General features: G+C 44.4%; 1 protein-coding gene across 7 annotated transcripts in view; it reads right to left on the minus strand.

Annotated features, from left to right (window-relative positions):
* Nucleotides 1-2390: 2390 nt before the first annotated feature.
* The window catches only part of LOC119962778 (potassium/sodium hyperpolarization-activated cyclic nucleotide-gated channel 1-like), a 411953-nt gene continuing 388226 nt past the window's right edge, over nucleotides 2391-26117 (minus strand). Inside the window, exons 10-12 of one of the 7 annotated variants that reach the window (XM_038790854.1) lie at nucleotides 21060-21114; nucleotides 5756-5811; nucleotides 5448-5617 (exon numbers count right to left, since the gene is read on the minus strand). In XM_038790854.1, the coding sequence (XP_038646782.1) occupies nucleotides 5590-5617; nucleotides 5756-5811; nucleotides 21060-21114 (139 nt within the window). In that variant the 3' untranslated portion in view covers nucleotides 5448-5589. Of the gene's footprint in view, nucleotides 5618-5755; nucleotides 5812-21059; nucleotides 21115-26117 lie in introns of all 7 variants that reach the window. The other 6 variants (XM_038790855.1, XM_038790857.1, XR_005459958.1 and 3 more) reach the window with 6 other exon arrangements.

Genomic DNA, 26117 nt, shown 5'->3' on the forward strand with positions numbered 1-26117 from the left:
GAGACCCAATTTTTAATTTCAGATTATTAATTGAATTTAAATTCCATCAGCTGTTGTGGTGGGATTTGAACCCTTGCTCCGAGAGCATTAGTATTATGCCTAGGACATTATATCATGGCCAATTACTTTGTGGAGTGAAGGGAGGTTGGAAATGGGTGGTGGTTTACAAGGACGATGGTGTCAATGTTTTTTTTTGATGAGTTGATGACAGCATATTGGAAGGAGGGACTGTACCCAAAGAGAGGGAACAGTATCAGCTAATATGGCAACCAAGAAGGGAAGTTGGTGTTGTCAGCGATCTGCTGGGGTTAGGGTTGAGGAAGCAGGAGGAGGGTCTCATGGCAGTATCAGCTTGAAGATGGCATGAGGATGACTGAAGAACAATGGAGATCAATAGGAGTTCCAGGCTAGGGCAGAGGAACACTTCAGAGGAAGTTTGGTCCAGTGAGCTAGTGGATTGAATGGAAGTGGCAGAGGTAGTTGTGTGGATGGACCCGATTTTAATCCAAGGGCAGAATTTTATGGTGTCCACCTGTGAGTTTTCAGGCTTGGGCGCAGTAGAAACCCGCAGTGGGATTACCAGCACACATCTAGTCACACAGCCTGCGCAATATTATATGGGGTGGCCTGCCCACACTTTCCCCAACTGGGGCCCTGAAGAAGCCAAATATTTGCCAGTTAAGAATGGTTTCTCGGCTGGCCTCAATTTTGAGGCTGGTGGGACATGTTCATGGGCATGGACCCATCTCCATATTGGGAATTCCCCTCAGGTCTGAACCCCATGGGTGTTGCCTCCCTGTTGGCCTCTCCATCAAGATCTCCATGTCCACTCTCCACTCGAAACCTCACCTCCCCACCATGAGACCCGCCTCCACTTCCCCACCTCTCCCAACTTACCAGGTCCTGGACTCTGAGACTAATAATGTGGGGAATGCATGTAGGCCCACACTTGGCCACTACTGCCATTGGCACTGCAGGGACTAAAGAGTTGCTGGCCAATCAGATCAATCAGCAATTCTCTGTGGCAGAACTTCCACACGAGTGAGGGCGTAAGTCCATCTGCAACCAATGAAAGCTCACTGGAGTATTATATGTTTGTGGGACTGCTGCGATTGGCGAGGATGTATCTATCCCTCCTAACTCTTTGAGTAAAGGGTTGGGAAACCCTGTCATCAAACAAAATCCTGCCCCTTGAGCCCTTCATGTGTTGGTGGTGAAAGTGTGAGAGACAGGAGGGGGTTAAGACGGTCTGTAGTAGAGAAGCAAGTTACATTCCAGGAGAGCCCTGGAATAGTGAGCCGGAATGCTTCATGTGGGCCAGCCAGAGCCGGCCGTGAGTGACTAAACCAATTATCCATCATAATAGTTCAAGTCTGCATCCCCTGGACAAAAGGAATAGAAATGAAAGCCATACTAGGAGAACCAGCCAGGGTGAGAGAAAGTAGTGGTAGTGGGGACTATGATTTCATAGGTGAGCGTGACATTGAGCAAATCAGTAGCTGCAGAAATAGTGGTGAAAGGAGGGCCAAAGATAGTTGGGACTTTGAAAGTGCAGTTGAATTGGGGAGGGGTATTTTCAAGGGATGGTCACAGAGAGAAGTTGCGACCTGGAAGATGAATAAGGATGGAGAGCCTACTGGATGGATAATCTACTCCAGGAACAATGCTGCTTGCAGTTCTCCCAGGCACTAGTGATTGATAAGCCAGCTAGCCTGGCTCAAATACTTTTCAAGGATAAAATGGTCCTCGATGGAGAAGTAGTAGCGAATTTACCAATGCTGTATAAAGATTTTAGTCACTTAAACACCAGCAGAATAATTGGGGAGAACTTTTAACTTGGTTAGGGAGTGGAATGGATGGTAGTGAATTAGCTGGTCATTAAACACCTTGCCTTCTGCAACAACTCACCAAGGCCCCTTTTACAGCGCCTTCCAAACCCACGAGCTCTACCACCTGGAACAACAAGGGCAGCAGATGCATGGCCACACCACCACCTGGAGGTTCCCCTACGCAGTCATATTCCAATAATATTGTCATTCTGACACCATCACTGGGTATAGAACCTGAAATTCCAACCTAACAGCACTGTGAGTGTGTCTACACCGGGTCAACTGCAGTGGCTCAGCCCCACCTTCTCAAGGCCCATTAGGTCCTTAATATTCGCTTTGCCACAAATGAGTAAAAATACTCTGGTTTTGGAAAAACAGATATCTAAGATCTAAGAAAACCCTGTAAACAAAGGGCAATCCATTCCTGGGAAGGGCTTGTCTGATCGTAGACTATTAAATGTTGCAATGGATTCCCATGCAAGATAGTCACCCCGCTTTTTTTAATAAAGCTTTAGTTTTACAGGATGCAGAGCTGAAGAACCTCACTGATTAGCAACTCACTTGGATAATGTTTGATTTTTAATGTTTTACTCCTTTTATGTTCAAATGTCCATTAACGTTTCATTACAAGCAAAGACAGCAAACAAATAATTTAGCTCATCCTCTATGTTGTCTTTCAACAAGAATGTTACATTCATTGTTTCTTCCAATAGCACCATTATCCAACACCGTACATCCAAACATCCCTGTTTTGCCACGTGGAGTTAATGAACATGAGAACTACAGTTAAACTGTGCAGCATTATCACATCTTAATGTAAATATATACAAAGATTAACTATTTGAGGTCATGGTGTCAACACCAGAATTCAGTATATATATATCTTTTATATTTTACATAATGATAATCCGATTCAATCTTATTCAATTTCTGCATATGTATTGATATATACATTAATTTGTGCCATCTGCAATGAGGATAAACCTGACTTTAGAACAGATACATGGATGGCTTTATCCATCGACATTGACTTCTGGATTTCTAATCTCTTTCTCTGAAATTATGTAGATGAAGATTTTTTAAAAACATTTTAACTTTCCTTTGCATACATACAAATATAAAATGACCACAATTTAGGCACACCATTGCTTATGAATGACTTTTACAAAGATAATCCTGATGAAATAATTACAAAGGAAATAAAAGAATGTTAAACAAATCCAAAGACACAAAAAGGAACATCACAAAACACAATTTCCTATTGAAATAATCATTTTCCTTTATTTGTTCCATCTGATTCGTTTAGTGATAATCACTGTTTTGTGCTGCATGTGGTGGCCGTAGTAAGAGTTAAAGCCATATTCTCACCCTTGGCAAAGTGACTGAATTTATAAACATGATTTTCGTCGAATGTCTCATCAGTCATCAAAGTCATACACAACCACCATATTAATCATTGAGATGTGACAGACTATCAGACAAATACTGTAGCCTTGTTGAAAGAGATAAACATGCCTGTGACGTTCAGTCTGATCAGACATTGGGGACTGATTTAATTTTGGTACAAAGCTGAATCCAACCGGTAGGAAATAGGGCAGCTCTTGACCTTCTAAACCAGTGCTAAGACCAATGACCTCACAATTTAAAAACATGTTTCAAAAATATGTTTATAGAGACAAAAAGTAGCAGTTCACAATCGATATGCACTTCTTAAGGAGTTTAAAAATACCAAGAAAATTATATGAGAGTATGGCTTTAAACCTTATCTTTAATGATGTATCATCACATCATGCACAGAAGAAATTTGGACTATTTCCTCTAAAATCAACACGTTTGAACTACAAATTTTAAACAAACATGTTACCAAATACAATGAAAACAAAGAAACAAAATAAAGGAAAAAGATCTATTTAACCTGCTCTGGAGGTGTTATCTAACCAATAAAACCACTGTTTTAATGAAATAAGACATTGCAAATTGCACAGCACAGTATTCACTGACATCAAGTGATGCCAATGAAAGTATATTTTTAAAACTACCTTCCTGGCCTACAAATGTATTTATTTTATTAAAGCTTAATGGGAAATGATGATACAAGTAAAGAAAAAAAGAACATGAATGAAAAATTCCTAGTTACCACAATAAGCAATTTTGTATTTATAGTAACATTGAAGATATGGATGCATTCTTTTGTCCATTTGGATGTTGTAGGTAAATGCTCTTTAGCGGATCCATTAAAATGAAGCATACATTTAACATTGAAGCTGAAACCAGGAATGTCTTGTCTATTTAGAAGAGATGTCAGGTTTTTTTAAAATCTTGGTCCTTAGTCCATCTATGAACATGCAGAAATATCATCCAGTATAATACTGGAACAGAATTTACAGAATTATCTATTGAAAGTTCATTACAAAACATATTAGATGTTCCATGCTTTGCTGATAAAGGGCACAATATCTTGATGCGTAGTTCTCGAGCAAGAAACACTGAATGGTGTAGGTGATGCTGTATGGAGCAGCATTGATATACTTTTAAAAACTCAGTCCTGAACTGGATGTGCATTGTTATGCGCTCAAAGAGATTTTTCTTTCAACAATATTATTGATCCAGTTGATGAGTTATTGTTCATTTGCTCTTATTTTACAAGAGTTTATAAAACAATTCAACACGTCCAAAATCCATGGGAAGGAAGACTGGTGATATACTAATTAGAACTCTGAAAATTATGGTTTATAATCTTTTATTCTGTCATATATTACATTCGTTGAGCTGTGCATGTGATGAGGACAGCAGTGTCCAATCTGTCAGAAGATGTTAAGACTATCCTCATGAATGATGAGGTTGACTTGTCGTACATTGGTGAAGAATCTCAGTATTTAACGATAACAAGTCGGTATTGAATAAAAAACTTTAGGGTCATAAATTGGAGGGAAATCGTGGTCTTCCTTGATTAGTATCTGTATTTAAGACTGTGGATGTCTCCTTTTTTGGGGCTGGTGAAGCTACTTGTGGCCCTCGAAGTGGTGGTAGAGCTCCTGAGGACATATGCCGGTAAAGGGCAATTCTTTGAGGAACAGTGCTTCGGATCCCTCCTTGAGGTCCTACACCTTGCGTGGTTGAGAGAGGTGTAGGGACGGTTGCTAATGATTCTCCAGAGGATGGATGTGGTCTGACAATTAATGGTGTCACCTCGTGAGGCAAAGAGGGCTGAGATGCTGACAGAGGTCTTGCTTCTCTGCTGAGGCTGCTTGTCTGCAAACCTGGTGTGCTTTTGTTGGAGTCACGCCGCTGAGCTGGGGTGTGTACTTGCTGTTGCTGCATCAAGGACATCTGTGACACATTTGGTGAACCATATTGGAAAGTTCGGCCTGCCATTGGACTTTGAACAGTAGGACTGGGAATGACAGTGTTAAAAGAACTGGGGGATGGCACTGCTGCCTGTGGGCTAGGTGTGTGTGAACTCTGGTTGCGTGCAGTCTGAACCAATTGGGGGGGTCTTGTGTACGACTGAGAAGATGGTGAATTGCTATTCAAATTTGGTGAAGAAGTCTGCTGAAAATCTAGCTGAGCTATATTTGGTGGCTGTGACTGCATAGGAGCTCTGATGACTGAGTTGCCAGAGAATGGAGGAAATATCCCAAATGATGTATTAAGGGATGATTCCATCAATTGCACCATCTCCCGGTCTTGCTTCACCATCTTTTTCAGAAGTTCGGTCTCTTGGTTATCAAAAACACCAGTGTTCAGATCTCGTTGGACCTTATGTAGAAGGAGCGAATTCTTCTTTCCTACAAAACAAAACAATATAAATGCTGGCATTGTGCAATATAATAAATACATCATTCTACATGCATAATGGTAATTTTGATAAAATAACAGAAGATAACCCTTTAACAACAACATAAAAACATATAAGGGTTATCCACCTATCTTTCCAGATGAACCCTCCTTTATCTGCCTGCATTCCTGGATGTAGTTCAGTCTGGAAAAGTAAAGATGGAACCTTTTACTGACATCTTAAAAGTTATATATTACACAAATAGTCACTGATTTTTAAATAAGTTATTGTGTCAAAACATCCCATACATTAATATTACCTTTTAAAAAATCCATAATAGATCATTATAAAGTCAGTGAGGGAATATTTTGACGCTACAACGTTTAAAAATAGTCAATATTTGTATATTATATAGAAAATAATGGAAGAAATGCATGACAAAGATGCATCCGGTCCCAAACAAATCATCACCAATCATTTGTTAATTTCTTTACAGCATTCTATATTGTTTTGATGAACTGTGATAACTGAGGAGCAGCGGATGAAAATATTGCCTTAATCAACTGAATACGCAGCTTGATGTCTGCAATTAACACAATTGATTCATTATACTGGAGAATGAAAATTAAAGTTTTATTCTGGTGCGTGTTTTGATGACAAAATGGGGGCATTTTGAAAAAAAACCCTATTAAAACAGGTGCGTCAGTATATCATTGAAGCGCCATCAATTTTCCTTTTGCTCTTTCATTAGTCACCAATCAGCTATGGAGGTAATTTTAAGAAACTGTGCTCCTGACAGACAACACTGTGCATTTGGAATCTAAATGTGGAGTATTACCTTGCTTCCTCTGTCTACAAGAATACCTTTTTTCCAGTAACATGTCCTCATTAGATGGCATTAGATAGCATAAGTCAGAGAGAATAAGCCTGAGGGAAAACAGTGCTGGGGACAACACGTAAATGTGCCTGACCTGAATGCATTTGGGACTGGAGCCTTGAGGAAGTGTGAGCATCAGGGAGTGAGGTAATAAAACTAAAAGTGACGTCAACACAAGGAATGAATATCTTCACATAAGTTAATTCTTGTGAAACTTAGCATCAGCTGCACCAACAGGCTACACTGAGAAGAGCCTTCCCCTCCCTACAATTGTTGCGTGGCTGCGAAGGGCATTTTTTATTTTAAAGTTAAAACATTTGGAGAGAGGGCAAATCCACCTTGGGGTGCCTTCTCTCTCACTTACCTGAAAAGACAACTTGCTGCTGCTTCAGTGTTGCAGGACCTCTCACTGGTCCTGCAGCTTCGAGAGACAGTCTGTCCTCCTTAATTGGATGGTGAGTCTGCCCCCTGGCCATTAATTGGCCAATTTGGGGAAAATCACAGCCGGGTTACTTTTCCCACACAGTGTGGGGTTTTGACCCCAATTTGACCCTGATTTGGGGGTCCTGAAGCTCGTGGGGAAAATCTTGCCCTACGTTTCGACGTTCCCTACCTCCATGCCTGGGTGCAACGAGTACCAGAAAACCAGGCAATAGGGCATAAGCGCAGATGAGCACACACAATTTTCCTTCAATAATTTAAACTGGGTGGGTTGCTTTAAACGTGTGCTCTGATCCAATTTTCCAATATTCCTTGCATGCAGATGGCCCAGCAAAATTTCTCTTCAGATCTGAGTTGCTGATTATGAGAGTTGATCTATGTAAATGATTGAACAGATGCGACTGGTAATAATAGATCAGTAAATGCCGCCAGAGAGAGAATTTGAACAAATTCATGTACAGGATGATTATTAATAACCCAAATTCCAAAGAATTTATTTTGGCCAACTAACATCTGTCATCGTGGCACAAACTCAAGGGGTGAACAACAAAGCTGTTCTTTCTTTTCACCTCCTCAGACTTTAAACCGTATAAGTTTAGGGTGGAATCATGCTGTATTTATGCGTTGACATGAAGTATTTTGAGGTTAACCTCAGAAAGTATAATGTGACTGTCAGGACATTTGACATTGCACATACTAAGTGGCTGAAGGCCTATCTCCCAGAGGGCATTCTCACGGTGCTTCAATGTTCCCACTGGCTGAGGATATAACACAAAGCCTCAATTTAAAAATGATTAGATAATCCACTGGATCTCCTCGAAACTTGTGCAATTTTGTACAGAATGGTTTTAATGTTAGATCAAAAGGTTGACACTCTTCCATGCCTCCCCACTACTTCAACACTCCTTTTGTGTTAAAATCTAACTGCAGAAAGACCAGAGATCCATTCATGTTTTTAAACACACATACGTAGCTCCATAGTTGTGGTATTAAGGCACTGATCAGACTACATCAGCCAGCAGCATTAAAAGACTGTATGGTGCAGCCACCTAGGCCAATCCCGGGTTAATAGATGCAGCATTACAGTCTTAATTTTTTTTTGATTTGATGTTTCATATAGTACCAGACACAATTAGATTAAAGAGATAAATATAGATAAAAAGAAATGTGTGAATGCTGCTAATCTGAAATAAAAACAGAAATTGCCGGAAATACACAGCAGGTCAGTCAGCATCTGAAAGAGAAAGATAAATTAACAGGATTTGGATATGGCCTTTGTAAAAGCATGCAGATAATTAGACATTTTTGCAGCATAATTTAAACATTTAGTTCCAAGTCTTATCAAGTTCTTCAATCAATACATATATTCTAAATTTACAAAGCAAATTCATTAAACAGTGACATCAAAGAATCATTTAACTTCTAAAAATATAATTAAAATGATATACCTACAGTAGACTATCAATCATTTGATTTGCTGTTAGTTTGGCCACTATATACAATTATAAATGTCTATTTGGCTCACAGGCTTTGTATTGGTTCACCCAGTAAGAGAAATCTATCAGAGAATTTACAATTTGGACATGCAGTATCATAGTGAAATGATCAGAGAACACTTTATAAGCATCCTGATTCAATCTGTCCTGTAATATTCTGATCCTAAAGTGGTAGCCTGGCAAAATGTGCATTTAAATAATAAACAAGTAACTTGCTTAGCTCTGGATAGAAGTATGTAATCTGGTCAGGCTACCTTTAGAAGTTGGGAATGGTAACACATGGAAATTAGAGGATGGGAATATTGTAAATTTACTGGATTCTTCCAGAAAGAGGGGCGGAATTCTCCGACCCCCCCCCGCAGGGTCGGAGAATCGCCCGGGGCCGGCGTAAATCCCACCCCCGCTGTGGCCGGAGTTCTCCATCACCCGGGAATCGGCGGGAGCGGGAATTGCACCCCGCCGGCCGGCGTGCCCCCGCGGCGATTCTCCGGTACGCGATGGGCCGAAGTCCCGCCGCTGTCAGGCCTCTCCAACCGACGTGGTTTAAACCACCTCTGTTCCGGCGGGATTGGCGGCACGAGCGGGCCCCCGGGGTCCTGGGGGGGGCGCGGGGCAATCGGACCCACGATGGCCTGGCCTGCGATCGGGACCCACCAATCGGCGGGCGGGCCAGTGCCGTGGGGGCACTCTTTTTCTTCTGCCGCCGCCACGGCCTCCACCATGGCGGAGGCAGAAGAGACCCCCTCTGCCGCGCATGCGCCGGTGGTGACGTCAGCGGCTGCTGACTCTCTGCCACATGCGCGGATTCACGCCGACCGCCGAAGGCCTTTCGGTCAGCCCCGACGCCGATCGGCGTAGCGCCAAAGGCCGTTGCCGCCAGTCGGCGGAGCGGGAGCCACTCCGGCGCGGGCCTAGCCCCTAAAGGTGTGGAGAAGTCCGCACCTTTGGGGAGGTACGACGCTGGAGTGGTTGGAGCCACTCCGCTACGCCGGGACCCCCCCGCCCCGCCGGGTAGGGGAGAATTTCGCCCCATATTTTACAATACATTCTCATAGGATAATTACAGTTGGAAAAGGCCAGTCAGTCATCTTTGCAAGGTCAAGAATGGACAACAAATGCTGGTCCAACCAGTGATGCCCACATCCTGTGAAATAATTTTTAAAATCCATCCAGAAAGATGCTACTTTCCTCCTATTATACCATTAATTTGGTTCTTAAATTATTATTTTTTTTATTAATTAATGGGATGTGGGTATCGATGGCTGGATCGTATTTATTGGCATTTCTCATTTCCCTTTTGAAAGTGGTAGTGGTCTCCCAGGTACATCTGCAGGACTGTTAGTGAGGAAGATGCAGGATTATGACCCAGGAACAGTGATGGAACGGCGGTATATTTCCAAGTCAGTATGGTGAGTGGCTTGGAGGGAGACTTTTAGGCGGTAGTGATCCCATATGTCTGCTGCCCTTGTCCTTCTGGATGGTAGTGGTTGTGGGCTTAGAAGGTGCTGTCGAAGGAGCCTTAGTGAGTAGATGGCATACATTAATGCTGCTGTGTGCTGGTGATGGAGGGAGTGAATGTTTATGAATGCGGTGAGAATCAAGCGGACTGCTTTGTCCCGGATGGTATTAATCTTCTTGAATGTAGTTGGAGCTCTACGCATCCAGACAAGTAGTGAGTATTCCATTACACTCCTGACTTGTACCTTGTGGATGGTGGACAGGCTTTGCGGAGTCAGGAGGTGAGTTAATTGCCACAGGATTCCTAGTCTCTGACCTGCTCTTCTAGCCACAGTATTTATATGGCTAGTCCAGTTCAGTTTCTGGTCAATGGTGAACCCCAGCATGTTGAAGTGAGTGATTCAGTGATGGTAATGCCATTGAATGTCATGAGCGATAGTTAAATTCTCTCTCGGTGGAGATCGTCATTGCTTCGCACTTGCGGGTTGCAAATATCACTTGCCACTTGTCAGCCCAAGCCTGGATATTGTCCAGGTCTTGCTGTATTTGGGCATGGATTGCTTCATTATCTGAGAAGTCGCGAATGGTGCTGAACATTGTGCATCTGCAAACATCTCCACTTCTGACCTTATGATGGAAGGAAGCTCATTGATGTAGCAGATGAAAATGTTTTCCAGGGTATTTACCTCTACTGTAGAATGTAGATGTTTATTGTACTTGTTGGCAATTCTTTGTGGTTAGCCATGGCAAACTCTTGTCTCTTAGTCAGAAGACTGGGAGTTAAATTCCCATTGCATGGCCCTGAACATAGTATCTAGGTTGGCACTTCAGTGCAGTAGAGAGGAAATGTTTCACTGTCAGAGGCATGTCTATTAGATGAGATCTGAAGGTGGGATGCTGACTGCCCTCTCAGGCTTGCCTCAAATGGGCTGCAGGCTTTATGGTTGAATTGCAGGTACTTGTTGTGCCTCCAAAAGCAACTCACACATTTAAAGTGGGTGAATGTCAGATTGTTTGCCGAGCTGTAATGCTCCTCATGCAAGTCCTGAGAGGTTTTGATTGCAATGGTAATGGGGAGGGGCTGCTTGCCAGTTCTGTGGTTTTGGGGTAGTCACTCCTGTTCCTCTTGCAGTATTTTTTGACAACTATAACATGAAACAACTTATTTTCTTTTGCCAATTACTACTTCACAGAATCACAGAATAATATTGCGCAGAAGAGGCCCTTCGGCCCATCGAGTCTGCACAGACCTGACCTGACCTGCCTACCTGATCCAGTTGTCAGTGCTTGGCCCATTGCCTTTGGCTGCAGCAACTAGTGAAAGATTCTGAGCTAAGCAGTTTCTAATTTCAGGAAGAGGAGGTGTTGAACCCCTTGTGCTCTTGATAAAGGGACTGAATGCATGTTTTAGGGTTGAATAAAAACTGGCTTGGCCCAATATCAGTTTGGAGATCTTTCAGGCAGACTTTAGGCACCTTAGTTGCTTCTTTTACACTTTTAAAATGGGTGTAACGACGCCAAATTGCTATTCCATTACATTTCACACTGATCTTTGGTAGTACAGTTAAAACATCAATTCTGATTAAAATGCATTTTCTTAAATTACATTTTTAAAGCTATGTCTATTTTTAATTAAATATGTTTTTAGACAGAACCTTTCTAGATATTCTCAAAATCTGGAAGGTACTTATTGGGTTTGGCTCATTTTTGGCATCTTGATGACAGCTTAAAGTGCATGTGTGGACCCTTACATAAGCCAATGGGGGAAATTTTCTGACTACTAAAAATCCCAAAGTGCGTTTGAAGTGAACTAAAGCTCTAATATGGACAAATGCGGCAAGTAATTCATACACAGAAAGGTCCCATAAACAGCAGTGATACCAAGTGATGATATCACTTTTTTGTATATTGACCAAGTCATTGGGAGAACACCCCACATCCTTTTCGAATAATACTATGGAACCTTTACTTCGGCCAGAGAGAGAGCAGATAGAACTTAAGTTCAATTTTTCACCCAATAATACTGCACTGGACTGTCAGCCAACACACATTTGCGTCTTTGTGGTGGGAATTGGATGCACAATCACCTGGCTCAAAAGCAAGTGCTCCACCACTGAAGCAAGGCTGACACAAAATTCTGAATGATAATTAGGAACTAAATCTCTACTCAATCATTTTGAAAGCTATGGCAAAGGGATTAAGTGTCCGTTAGTTGAAACAAACAAAAAAAAAGTAAAGCTTTTAATATCATTATCAGGTTCCAATTAACACACCGGGTAGATTAGATTACAATATATATTGAAAAAGGCCTTGCACTCACTGCATAATATGTTTAATAGAATGTCTACCTCTGTTCCAACAGGATTGTTTCAGGTTGGCAAACAGAATTCATTTTGTTAATAGGAATGGAGGCTTCTCATTATTGCTCTCAATTTGCTATTAAAACCATGAGATCAAGTTATTTAAATAGCATTAACCTTTGGAGTACCAGATTGGCATTAGTGTATTAAAATAACAGGATTAGGCAATTATACTGTATATTTTAGGGGGCCAGCATGGCACTGGTGCGGTTTGCGCCGCCCCAGCTGCAAATCCTGGCGTGAACTTTGTGCGGCGGGATCCACGCATGCGCGGTTGCACCGGCGCCAACAAGGACATGCGCAGTGGCGCTGGCGCCAACACAGCACAGGCCGCCCCCCCCCCCCCCCCCCCCCGACCCTGCGCGCAGAGTTCCCGCTGGCGGTGACCAGGTGTGGACATCGCCGGTGGGACTCTGCCTTTTTAGAGCGGCCGCTTGGCCCATCCGGGCCGGAGAATCGGCGGCTCAGCCACGTAGAGCGGCCTATGATCGGAGCCGCGTCAAATGCGCTGGCACCAATGACGCCGATTCTCCGCGGAGCGGCATGCTGACGTCGGGGCGGCATGGCGCAGTTGCAGGGATTCTCCGGCCCGGCGCGGGGCTGGGAGAATCCCACGCTGGATATTTTATGATGCAGTGCTTTACAATTTGAATTTATTCCATTCTGAAAGTAAGTATTAACTAATTACTTTCTGCAGGTTACGTACTGGTAGATTCAGTGCAACATATTTAAGACTGTGAAATGTATTTGTAAAGTGAACAGTAGAAAAATAGCAAACAATCAATATTAAACAAATGCGGCAAAAGAAAATGAGAAGAAGCAATTAGAGAAGTCAGATGGTAAAATACAGAATTGGGCACAATCAGGACGGTTTCAAAGACACAGCAATTTTACTAGTGGATTCCTATGATGGGAGCAACAAAATTCTCCTATTTTTGGATGACAGAATCATTTAACCCAACATATTTGACTCTGGAGAAAGCACACTAATACCATACTATAAGAACAAATACAACATGTATTTGTACAGCCTGTTTACTAGAGAACATTCAGGTGCTTCATTTTGCTTTATTCTTGCATGGGGTGTGGGCATTACTGGCAAGGCTGGCATTCTATTGCTCATCCCCAGCATGTCCAAGCTGGAGGTGAGCCACCTTGTGGAAGACCCGCAGTCCATCTGGTGTAGGTACACCTACAGTGCTGTTAAGGAAGGAGTCCCAGGATTTTGACCCAGTGAAAATGAAGGAATGGTGATATAGTCACAAGTCAGTGTGGTGTGTGGCTCAGAGGGGAAGTTGCAGGTGATGGTGTTACCATACATCTGCAACCCTGGATCTTCTGGCTGGTGGAATTTGTGGGTTGCAAGGTGCAGTTGAAAGAGGCTTCGCGAGTTGCTGCAGTGCATCTGTAGATAGTAGACACAGCTTCCACAGTGTGCCAGTGATGGAGGGAGTGAATTTTTAAGGTGGTGAATGGGGTTCCGAACAATCTGGCTGCTTTGTCCTGGATGCTGTCAAGTTTCTTGAGTGGAGTTGGAGCTGCACTCATCCAGGCAAGTAGAGAGTATTCCATTACACTCCTGACTTGCGCATTGTCGATCATGGGCAGGGATTGGTGATTCATAAGGTGAGTTATTTGCTGCAGAATTCCCAAACCTGCCTGTGTCTTTTTGGCTACACACTCTCTCCGTGTCTGCGTGGGTCTCACCCCAAAAACCCAAAGATGTGCAGGGTAGATAGACTGGCAATGCTAAATTGCCCCTTAGTTGGAAAAATTTAAAAAATAATAAATGAAACATTCTAAATTTGAGCAAAAACAGGCCTAATTTATGTAATTTCTCCTTGTAACTTAACCCCTGTAGTCTAGGTATAATTTTTGTAAAGCTATATTGCACTCTCTCCAAGGCCAATATATCCTTCCTAAGGTGTGGTGCCCACAGCACTCCAAGTGGGGTCTAACCCACTTTTGTATAGCTACAGCATAACTTCTGTGTATTTATTTCCAATCCTCTAGAGAAAAGGCTAACATTCCATTCGCCTTTTTGATTGTTTTCTGCACTTGTTCGTGGCATTTTAAAGATCTATCCACCTGAGTCCCGTTGGACATTCACTGTACTTAACCTGTTCCCATTTAGAAAGTGCTCTGTTCTATCCTTTTTGGACCAAAGTGGTACCCTCACACTTGCTTATATTGAATCTTATCTGCCACAATTTTGCTCATTCACCTAGTCTGTCAATACCTCCTTGCAATTTTATGCTACCATCTAGACTGTCCACAATGCCACCTAACTTTGTATCATCAGAAAATTTGGTTGTATGACTTTCAATGACATCATCCAACTCATTAACTGAGGCCCCAATCCCTGTGGTACACCATCAGTCATATCCTGCCAAGTAGAGTACTTACCCATTATCCACACTCTCTGTCGCCTGCACTCAGCCAATTTCCCAACCATGTCAATGATTTGCCCTCAACTCTGTGGGTTTCCACCTTAGTTCACAGTCTCTTATGTGGGACTTTATCAAATGCCTTCTGGAAGTCCAGCTTAGCTAGGGGCATATCTTGTTCGAAAGAACAAATCTTCAGTACTATTGCTGGATGTTGCAAGGGCCCATAGCCTTCGCTGCACCCTGTGTTTTTAGCCATTTATTCACATCATGTGGACTGAGTTGAATTGGCTAAAGACCAACATCTTTGATGCTGAGAAGATCAGGAGGAGGCCGAGATGGATCATCCACTCAGCACTTCCAGATAAAGATGGTTGTCATGAAGATCCGCCTTCTCAACCTTGCCCCTCTGCTTATGTGTGATGAACCTCAGGTTAAATCAAAAGGGAAAGCAGCCTCTGGTCATTTGGCGACTTTACTTTTACTTTAGAACTGTATAGAATTATTCTGTTTCTTCGTACAACCAGGGCGGAAGAGAAGGCTCTAAACTACATAGTTGGGAGGAAAGAATTAAGTTTGGGAAGATGTGATAAATTAAATAGAAAAGTCAAGGCAAAATAGCATTTGGAGTAATGATCAGAGTGTGACCGGAAGATGTAGGATCCATTTGGGCAGAGATGAGAAATAGTAAAGGTAATAAACCGCTTGTGGGAGTGATTTACTGGCCCCTTAACAGTAAACACACTGTAGGATACGGTATACAGGAAGAAATAATGGGAGCTTATGATAAAGGTACAGCAATAGTCATAGATTATTTTAATCTACATAAAGGTTGGACTTATCAGATTGGTAAAGGGAGCCAGAATATTCAGAAAAGTGGGCAGCGCGGTAGCATTGTGGTTAGCATCAATGCTTCACAGCTCCAGGGTCCCAGGTTCGATTCCCGGCTGGGTCACTGTCTGTGCGGAGTCTGCACGTCCTCCCCGTGTGTGCGTGGGTTTCCTCTGGGTGCTCCGGTGTCCTCCCACAGTCCAAAGATGTGCGGGTTAGGTGGATTGGCCATGCTAAATTGCCCGTAGTGTCCTAATAGTAAGGTTAAGGGGGGGGAGTTGTTGGGTTACGGGTATAGGGTGGATACGTGGGTTTGAGTAGGGTGATCATGGCTCGGCACAACATTGAGGGCCGAAGGGCCTGTTCTGTGCTGTACAAAGATAAGTAGCAGGTCAGAAGATTGGACAGAATATAAAGGACAGCAAAGAATGACCAAGAGGCTAATAAGAAGGGAGAAATTAGAGTATCTGAAAGCTTGCTAGAAAAAAGTTTATCGGTACCAGCATTTAAAAAGATGAATAAGTAATGTAAGAATTAGTCCCCTGGACAGTGTGCGTGGCAAATTAATAAAGAAAGAAAATGGTGGATGAATTGAACAGATATCTTGCATCTGACTTCAATGCAGAGGATACAAACAACATCCCAGAATCAGGAGGTGAAAGGGAGAGAGGAATTTATAGCAATTAGAATAATCATCAGTACTCAGAAAATGAGTACTCAGAAAATGATTAGAACTAAAAGCTGACAAGTCTCCAGGGGCGGGATTCTCCCCTACCCGGCGGGGCGGGGGGGTCCCGGCATTGCGGAGTGGCGACAACCACTCCGGCGTCGGGCCTCCCCAAAGGTGCGGAATTCTCCGCACTTTTAGGGGATAGGCCCGTGCCGGAGTGGGTCCCGCTCTGTCGACTGGCACCAACAGCCTTTGGCGCCACGCCGTCCGGCGTCGGGGCTGGCCGAAAGGCCTTCGCTGGTTGGCGTGAGTCCGCGCATGCGCCGGAGCGTCAGTGGCTGCTGACGTCACCACCGGCGCATGCGCGGTGGAAGGGATCTCTTCCGCCTCCGCCATGGTGGAGGCCGTGGCGGCGGCGGAAGAAAAAGTGTGCCCCCACGGCACAGGCCCGCCCGCTGATCGGTGGGCCCCGATCGTGGGCCACGCCACCGTGGGGGCACCCCCGGGGTCTCCGATTGCCCCGTCCGTCCCCCCCAGGACCCCGGGGCCCGCTCACGCCGCCTTCTCCCGCCAGCACAGAGGTGGTTTAAACCACGTCGGCGGGAGAGGCCTGACAGCGGCGGGACTTCGGCCCATCGCGGGCCGTAGAATCGCCGTGGGGGACCCGCCGACCGGCGCGGGGCGATTCCCACCCCCGCCGATTCCCGGGTGGCGGAGAATTCCGGCCACGGCGGGGGCGGGATTTACGAAGGCCCCGGGCGATTCCCCGACCCTGCGGGGGGTCGGAGAATTCCGCCCCAGGTCTTCATGGGCTTCACCCTTAGGGTCTTTAGTCTTTAAAGAAGTGGTTGCTGAGATTGTAGATGCATTTGTTTTAATTTCCCAAAATTCCTTAGATTCCTATGTTTTTCATGTCTACGTTGTCCTCAATGACCTATGTTTTTCATGTATGGAAAGATTTGCCTGGACTGTATGCAGAACAATACTTTTCACTGTGCCTTGATACACATGACAATAAATCTAATTCTAAGATTCTGGAAAGATCCTATCAGATCGGAAAATAGAGAATGTGACTCCTCTATTCAAGAAAGGAAGGAGACTGAAAGCATGAACTACAAATCAGTTAGCTGAACAACTATTGTAGGGAAATTGCTGGAACCTATTATGAAGGAAGTAATAGCAGGGTACTTAGAAAATCTCAATGCAATTAAGCAGAGTCTACATGATTTTGTGAAAAGCAAATTGTGTTTGATTAATGTATTGGAATTATTTGAGGAAGTAACAAGCAATATGGGAAAAGGGGAACCTGTGGATGTGCAGTCTTTAGATTTCCAGAAGGCATTTGACAAGATGCCGCATCAGAGGTTACTGAGAAAAATAAGAGCTTGTGGTGTAGGGGGGTAACCGGTTAGCATGGATAGAGGATTAGTTAGCCAACAGGAAGCAGGGAGTAATGATAAATGGGTCTTTTTCTGACTGGAAAGTTGTGATGAGTGGACTCCCACAGGGATCAATGCTGGGGCCTCAACCTTTTACATCAATGACTTGGATAAATTTGTTGATGACACAAATATAGGTCAGAAAGTAAGTTGTGAAGAGGCCAAAAGAGATCTGTAGAGGGACATGGATATTTAAGTATTTGACAGATGAGAGTATAATGTGGGAAAATGTGAACTTGCACACTTTGGCAGGAAGAATAGAAAAACACTTTATTATTTAAATTGAGAGAGATTGTAGAATTGTGAGGTACAGAGGAATCTCAGTGTCTTGGTACACGTTAGTATGCAGGGATAGCAAGTGATTAGGAAAGCAAATTGTATGTTGTTGTTTATCGCAAGGGGAAAAGAATATAAAAGTAGGGATATTTTGCTACAGTCATACACAGTGTTGCTGAGACCACATCTAGAGTACTGTGTACAGTTTTGGTCTCTATATTTGAGAAAGGATATAAATGTGTTCAAAGCAGCTCAGAGAAGATTCACTTGACTAAATCCTGAGATGGGGAGGGGGCACGGAGAGGAAGATGGGGTTATCTTATAAGGAAAGGTTGGACAGGTTGCACCTGTATCCATTGGAGTTTAGAAGAATGCAAGGTGATCTTATTGAAACACATAAGATCCTGAGAGGACTTACCATGGGATGTTTCCCCATGTGGAAGAGGCTAGAAATCGGGGACACAGTTTAAAAATAAGGGGTCTTTCATTGAAGACAGAGATTCCAGTTCACTTCACACACCTCATGGTGCAGACTTTTATCTGTTTCCATAGCTAGTTATTCCTGGAGCAGGTCATTAGTCTGTGACCAGACGCATATAGCTTGAGGGGTATTATTCCACATCAAGCGTGGCTGACCAGGAATCCCTCCCACTCTTAGAGCCAAGCATTGGCATGTTCAAAGGAATTGCAGGTTGACACTCGCCCTATTTGGCTGTGTTGTGAACACACCTTCCTTGATCATTAAGTCCTGGGGTGGGACTCAAACACAGAGATTCTGGTTCAGAGGCAGGGACACCACACACTGCGCCACAAAACTAAGTCGGAGATGAGAAGAATTTATTTCTCTCCGAGGGTTGAGGGTTTTTGGAACTACCTTCCTCACAGAGTGGTGGTGGCAGGATCAGTGAATTTTTTTAAAGCGGAGGTGTGGTGAATCACAGTAGCGTAATTCACACTGTATTACACATGTTGTACTATGTCTCGGTAAGCTCGGCACACGAGCAGTTGCACTGCTCTGCCACTAGGGGGAGATGCACTGGGAGTGTGCGGGAGTTTGTACTGGGCTCCACCCTTGGCTCCACCCATGGCTCTCCCCCTAAGCGGAAGTATAAAGGTTGATGCTGAGAGCCTGCCTGCCAGTTCATCTGGAGTTCACCTTGTCATAGGCAGGCTCTGTTGTAAGACGATTAAAACCACTGTTCACTTCTAACCACGTGTCACGTGAATTGATGGTCTCATCAGGAGGTAGGTAGATTCTTGACTAACAAGGGAGTCAAAAGTTATTGGGGGTGGGAAGAATGTGCAGCTCAGGCCACAATCAACATCCACGATCTTATTGAATAGTGAAGCGGGGTCGATGGGTTGAATGGCTTGTTTCTGCTCCTAATTTGCATGTCATGGTAAAAACAGATACTTCAGTTGATAAACTTAGTTAACTTGGCATCTCATAAGCCAGGAGTGGCAACCATTACAATACTCCAGAAACCCTTGTGATACGCACATTCCAGTCATTTTGGGGCTCGGCAATTGATTCAAAAGTGGGAGCAAAATTCAACATAAACATGAGGAACATTGCTTAGAATTTGTTCATTCTCTTGTGATTTTCATTCTGATTTGGCATGTTGTAAGTGATCCTGGAATTTGAGTCTAGTATCATCTCTAATGGACAACGTGCAGGCAAAAATTCTGGCAATTCCATTTTGTCCTCTTCATGACCTGCCTGAAACCCCGACCAGTAGTGGCAGCATCGAGGGAATCCACCTTTTCAATTCAGGACAGAGACGCCATTGGGATATTCAAGCTGAATCCTGCACCTTGCAGGATATCAGAATGACAGCAAGCTGGGCTATTCGAGTTACACCCTTCTTGGGCGTCATCCGTTCCCCGCTGGAATATCGGAGCTGTTTACTGGGACATTGGTCTGGTCAGATACTGATCGAGATGAAGAGGTTGAGATTTTAAGTTTTCTTCTTAGTTTCCTGGATGGTTGGTTCCAAGTCTGTCCATAATTGACTGCTATTCAAACTGCTTTCACTATGTACCATGGACTACATTGCTAATGTATCTGAGGGTATTTCTAGGAGAGTCAGCAACCCACCAAAGGTGATTGAGATGGATGAATGAAATATCAACTCACCCCACTCAACTGGAGATTGTTGTGGCTGCTTCACAGGGCAGAAACCTGGCAGAGGCCTACATTTAACAGGTAGACAATTCATTAAACAAATACTGACATGCCCTCGATGTCATTTATTTTAAATTAATTAATTAGCACAAAGATAGGGTGGAATTTTCCGGCCATTCCTGCCAGTGGGATCTTCCGGTTGCACCGACAGCGACCCCAGCCATAGGTTCCCTGACGGCGGAAGTTGTGAACAATGGGGAACACTTTTGACAGCGGCAGAACCTCGGACGATCCCACTGCCGGCCAATAGTGAGCTGCCTCCGCTGCAGCAAAACACACCGTGCGGAGGGAGGATGGAAATCCCACCCATACTACAGCCATGAAATGGTTGATTCTTGCAGATGGGTTTTTTTCACATGTTGTCCTGGGTTTTTAAGATAATCCTTTGAAATGACTGGACTTCTGTCAGTGCTATGGTAAAAAAACCAAAGTCCCTCGCTTTAATGCCATTGTGTGACCCATTTTTCTTTTCAAATGTATTCTTCAGAGTCGAAATTCAGTTACTATCATGAGGCGAACAAAACAAATGAACTTGTAAAAAAAAATCAGTGGCCGGGATTTCCCAGTGTTTTTTCTCAGTGTGAGAATGCGGCGGACCATTCAAATCCCCGTTGACTTCAGCAGGGCCAGAGGGTCCCTTCAGCAGAAGGGACTGGAAATACCCCCCATGGTACTCACTCTGTGGGCAATGAACTCATTCAGCACGCATTCACTAATTGAACAATGGATAAGATGACCACTTATATTGTCCAATGGTAAATCACAAACCATTGTCCAATGGTAAATCCTTATCCAGGATCCTCGGATTTGTGAGGCAGTATCAGAAATTCCAGGATCAGAACATCCCTTCAGGTCAGAGAAGCTGCGCTGAACCTTTTTGATTTCAACAATGTTATAGAAAATGCATCCACTTCAAAAGTTAGCTCTCTTCAGCATGAGGTATTCAGTCACAAATTTGATCTAGATTGATCACACATCACTATGGTAAAATGTTAATGGTGGGAATCTATCGGATATATATGTTGTCATTACCTTCTTGTTCATGCTGAGCATCATCAGTCTGGTCCTTGTTTTTTTTACATAAGTGCTTAAGTTGCTCGGTGGGAAGCAATGAACATCAACAAACAAATATAAATTGAAGGAAAAATAATTAAACACTTTTTCTGCAGTTGGCAGGACAAGCCTCACTATGTTGTATCATGTGCTGCGGAGATTTCCCTTCCCCTTTGCCCAAGCTAGGCATCCCGGTGAGAATGAAAATAGCAGCAAGAGAACGCCACATAAAAGAGAAACAAACCGGACATCAGGGTAGATGTTGGGGGCGGGTAAGGTGGAGCAGTGGCTCGCACTGCTGTCTCACGGTTTCAAGGACCCGGATTCGATCCCGGCCATGGGTCACTGTCCGTCTGGAGTTTGCACATTCTCTCCGTGTCTGCGTGGGTCTCACCCCCACATTCCAAAAGATGTGCATTGGCCAGGCGAAATTGCCCCTTAATTGGAAAAAATGATTGAATACTCTTTAAAAAAAAATGTTTTAAAAAGGATAGCTGCTGGGGTGGGGTAACAGATGCGACAGCTGCACTTCCACCAATATGGCTGGATGTCTTGAAGTATTCGATGTGAATTGGGAACCTCCACCAGGATTGACAGCATATCCGATAATCCCCTCCACTCCTTATCCATCCAATTGATCCTTCTCTTCCGATTAAACATACCTCTTCACCACCCCCTTTGATCCCTTTCCCCTGATCAATTACCTTCCTGTCAACCACTCCCACCACCAGTCAAGCCCCCTGCTCACCCTTCCTATACGCGTCTGACTCCTCCCAACTATTTCCTGTGCAGACTTAACTGTTGCTGTGACATTAAATGACTGGCTCTCCATCCACTTGAAGGCCCAGATGTTAATTGGGCTGTCTCCTTGGCATGGAACTAATCAGGACCATCATGGGCACACAGTGGGGTTAAAGCTATACAGCCAATGGGAGAATCCCAAATTGTGGGTTCATCTCAACTTTCTGGCTGACCTGCTCGCTATGGATCAGGGAAGTAAAAATTCTCTCCACAAATGTGAGGTGGAAAAGATGATCAAAGAAGGAGCTTCATATCTGTTTGTATGTGTGGGATGTGGTGGGTGAGAAGTTATACTTTGATTGGGCTGTACATCATTCCATTGGACTTTTGAAGGCATAATGACAAGTGACAAATTGGATGTGCCCCAGGGAAGAGAATTACATAGTGTAGGAAAAATTACCCAAAGGAGCGTCTTCAAATAGTGGAATGGAGATAGAAGGGACACAAGGAATGGGCAGATATCATATAGTGGAGGCTGTATGCAGCTGGAGAGATGGCAAGAGTAACTGAACTGTTTGGTGTGTGGCATGGCCGTAGAGGGTTTTGAAAGTGAGGAGAAAATTAAAGTTAATTTGCTTGGACACACGTACCTACTGGAGTTTGGTTAAGGGAAAGATAATGTAGCTATGGGCCTCGGGTGGATGCAGGTACAAACTGCAGTTTGTGGAAGCCGACTAGGAAAATGTTGGAGAAATCAAGCCTCGAGGCAATAAAGCTGTGGACAATCGTTTTTGATTCACAAGATGGAGATGCATAACATTTTGTCGGTGAAACTAATGATTCTAGTCAAGGTGAGAAAGTCAAAAAATGGAGGGCACGATCGAACGGCCTTGTTGTGCCTGACTTGGTGACGTGTATGAGGCCATTAAATCTTACACGATACCGTGAGACCTCACTGGGCGGGATCCAGATTTACATATTTAAATGAGCAGTTTAAATATGTATGCATCGGATTCTCCCATGGCCCGGAAACTAAAGCCCGCACATGGGAGACCTCGCCATGGCACCGTTTAGCACTGGTCCACACAGGTAACAACACCTAGGGGGATCTCCCAGGTCATCAGAGGCATCCCCGAGTGGTCGGGCCCTGGGATTTGTTGTACCCTGGCACACGGGCACCTTGGTACTGCCAACCTGGAAGTGCCCCATCCACCTGGGCACCTTGGCAGTGCCACTTAGCATGGTAGGGCAGTGGTTAGCACTGTGGCTTCACAGCTCCAGGGTCCCAGGTTTGATTCCCAGCTTGGGACACTGTATGGAGTCTGCACGTTCTCCCCGTGTCTGCGTGGGTTTCTGGCGGGTGCTCCAGTTTAGAACAAAGAACATAGAACGATACAGCGCAGTACAGGCCCTTCGGCCCTCAATGTTGCACCGACATGGACAAAACTAAGGCCATCTAACCTACACTATGCCCTTATCATCCATATGCTTATCCAATAAACTTTTAAATGCCCTCAATGTTGGTGAGTTCACTACTGTTGCAGATAGGGCATTCCACGGCCTCACCACTCTTTGCGTAAAAAACCCACCTCTGACCTCTGTCCTATATCTATTACCCCTCAATTTAAGGCTATGTCCCCTCGTGCTAGCCACCTCCATCCGCAGGAGAAGGCTCTCGCTGTCCACCCTATCTAACCCTCTGATCATTTTGTATGCCTCTATTAGGTCACCTCTTAACCTTCTTCTCTCTAACGAAAACAACCTCAAGTCCATCAGCCTTTCCTCATAAGATTTTCCCTCCATACCAGGCAACATCCTGGTAAATCTCCTCTGCACCCGTTCCAAAGCTTCCACGTCCTTCCTATAATGAGGCGACCAGAACTGTACGCAATACTCCAAATGCGGCCGTACTAGAGTTTTGTACAACTGCAACATGACCTCATGGCTCCGGAACTCAATCCCTCTACCAATAAAGGCCATCACACCATAGGCCTTCTTCACAACCCTATCAACCTGGGTGGCAACTTTCAGGGAGCTATACATGGACACCGAGATCCCTCTGCTCATCCACACTACCAAGAATTTTACCATTAGCCAAATATTCCTTATTCCTGTTATTCTTTCCAAAGTGAATCACCTCACACTTCTCCACATTAAACTCCATTTGCCACCTCTCAGCCCAGCTCTGCAGCTTATCTATGTCCCTCTGTAACCTGCAACATCCTTCCGCACTGTCTACAACTCCACCGACTTTAGTGTCGTCTTCAAATTTACTTACCCATCCTTCTGCGCCCTCCTCTAGGTCATTTATAAAAATGACAAACAGCAACGGCCCCAGAACAGATCCTTGTGGTACACCACTCGTAACTGAACATTTCCCATCAACCACCACTCTCTGTCTTCTTTCAACTAGCCAATTTCTGATCCACATCTCTAAATCACCCTCAATCCCCAGCCTCCGTATTTTCTGCAATAGCCGACCGTGGGGAACCTTATCAAACACTTTACTGAAATCCATATACACCACATCAACTGCTTTACCCTCGTCCACCTGTTCAGTCACCTTCTCAAAGAACTCGATAAGGTTTGTGAGGCATGAACTACCCTTCACAAAACCATGCTGACTATCCCTAATCATATTATTCCTATCTAGATGATTATAAATCGTATCTCTTATAATCCTCTCCAAGACTTTACCCACCACAGATGTTAGGCTCACCGGCCTATAGTTACCGGGGTTATCTCTACTCCCCTTCTTGAACAAAGGGACCACATTTGCTATCCTCCAGTCCTCTGGCACTATTCCTGTAGCCAATGATGACCTAAAAATCAAAGCCAAAGGCTCAGCAATCTCTTCCCTGGCTTCCCAGAGAATCCTAGGATAAATCCCATCAGGCCCCGGGGACTTATCTATTTTCACCTTGTCCAGAATTGCCAACACTTCTTCCCTACGCACCTCAATGCCATCTATTCTAATAGCCTGGGTCTCAGCATTCTCCTCCACAATATTATCTTTTTCCTGAGTGAATACTGACGAAAAGTATTCATTTAGTATCTCGCTTATCTCCTCAGCCTCCACACACAACTTCCCATCACTGTCCTTGACTGGCCCTACTCTTACCCTAGTCATTCTTTTATTCCTGACATACCTATAGAAAGCTTTTGGGTTTTCCTTGATCCTACCTGCCAAAGACTTCTCATGTCCCCTCCTTGCTCATCTTAGCTCTCTCTTTAGATCCTTCCTCGCTTCCCTGTAACTATCAAACGCCCCAACTGAGACTTCACGCCTCATCTTCACATATGCCTCCTTTTTCCTCTTAACAAGAGATTCCACTTCTTTGGTAAACCACGGTTCCCTCGCTCTACCCTTTCCTCCCTGTCTGACTGATACGTACTGATCAAGAACACGCAATAGCTGTTCCTTGAACAAGCTCCACATATCCATTGTGCCCAACCCTTGCAGCCTACTTCTCCAACCTACACATCCTAAGTCATGTCTAATGGCATCATAATTGCCCTTCCTCCAGCTATAACTCTTGCCCTGCGGGGTATTCTTATCCCTTTCCATCACTAATGTAAAGGTCACCGAATTGTGGTCACTGTCTCCAAAGTGTTCACCTACCTCCAGATCTAACACCTGGCCTGGTTCATTACCCAAAACCAAATCCAAAGTGGCCTCACCTCTTGTTGGCCTGTCAACATATTGTGTCAGAAAACCCTCCTGCACACATTGTACAAAGAACGACCCATCCAATGTACTCGAACTGTTTCCTCCCACAGTACAAAGATGTGCAGGTTAGGTGGATGCCATGCTAAATTGCCTTTAGTGTCCAAAACATTTAGGAGGGGTTACTGGGTTACAGGGATAGGGCTTAGGTGGAGTGGTCTTTCCAAGGGTCGGTGCAGACTCGATGTGCCAAATGGCCTCCTTCTGCACTGTAAAATCTATGTTCTATTCTATGTTCCTGGGTGCCTAGGTGGCACTGCCAGCCTGGTGCAAGGTTGTCATGCCAAGGATCAGGCCCCGGGGTGCCCTGCCCTTATTAGGTGGGGTGGAGGTGGGGCTCAAGAACCCACTAGCAAGTAAGTTGGAGGGGGGCTGCATGCCACAGTAGGGGGTCGTGAGATCGGGGCGGCATTTAAAAATGGCTCCCTGACCTCTTCTGCACTGACAAGCTGAACTCGTCAATGCAAGAGATGAAGGTAAATGTGGCCTCGGTGGGGCGTTCCTTGACGAGTCCAAAAAAAAGACAGAGCCCGTTTGATAGCGGGGTCGTTCTCTGGTAAAAGCTTCTG

Source organism: Scyliorhinus canicula, chromosome 3 (genome assembly GCF_902713615.1).
Source record: "Scyliorhinus canicula chromosome 3, sScyCan1.1, whole genome shotgun sequence".
NCBI classification, from domain to species: domain Eukaryota; kingdom Metazoa; phylum Chordata; class Chondrichthyes; order Carcharhiniformes; family Scyliorhinidae; genus Scyliorhinus; species Scyliorhinus canicula.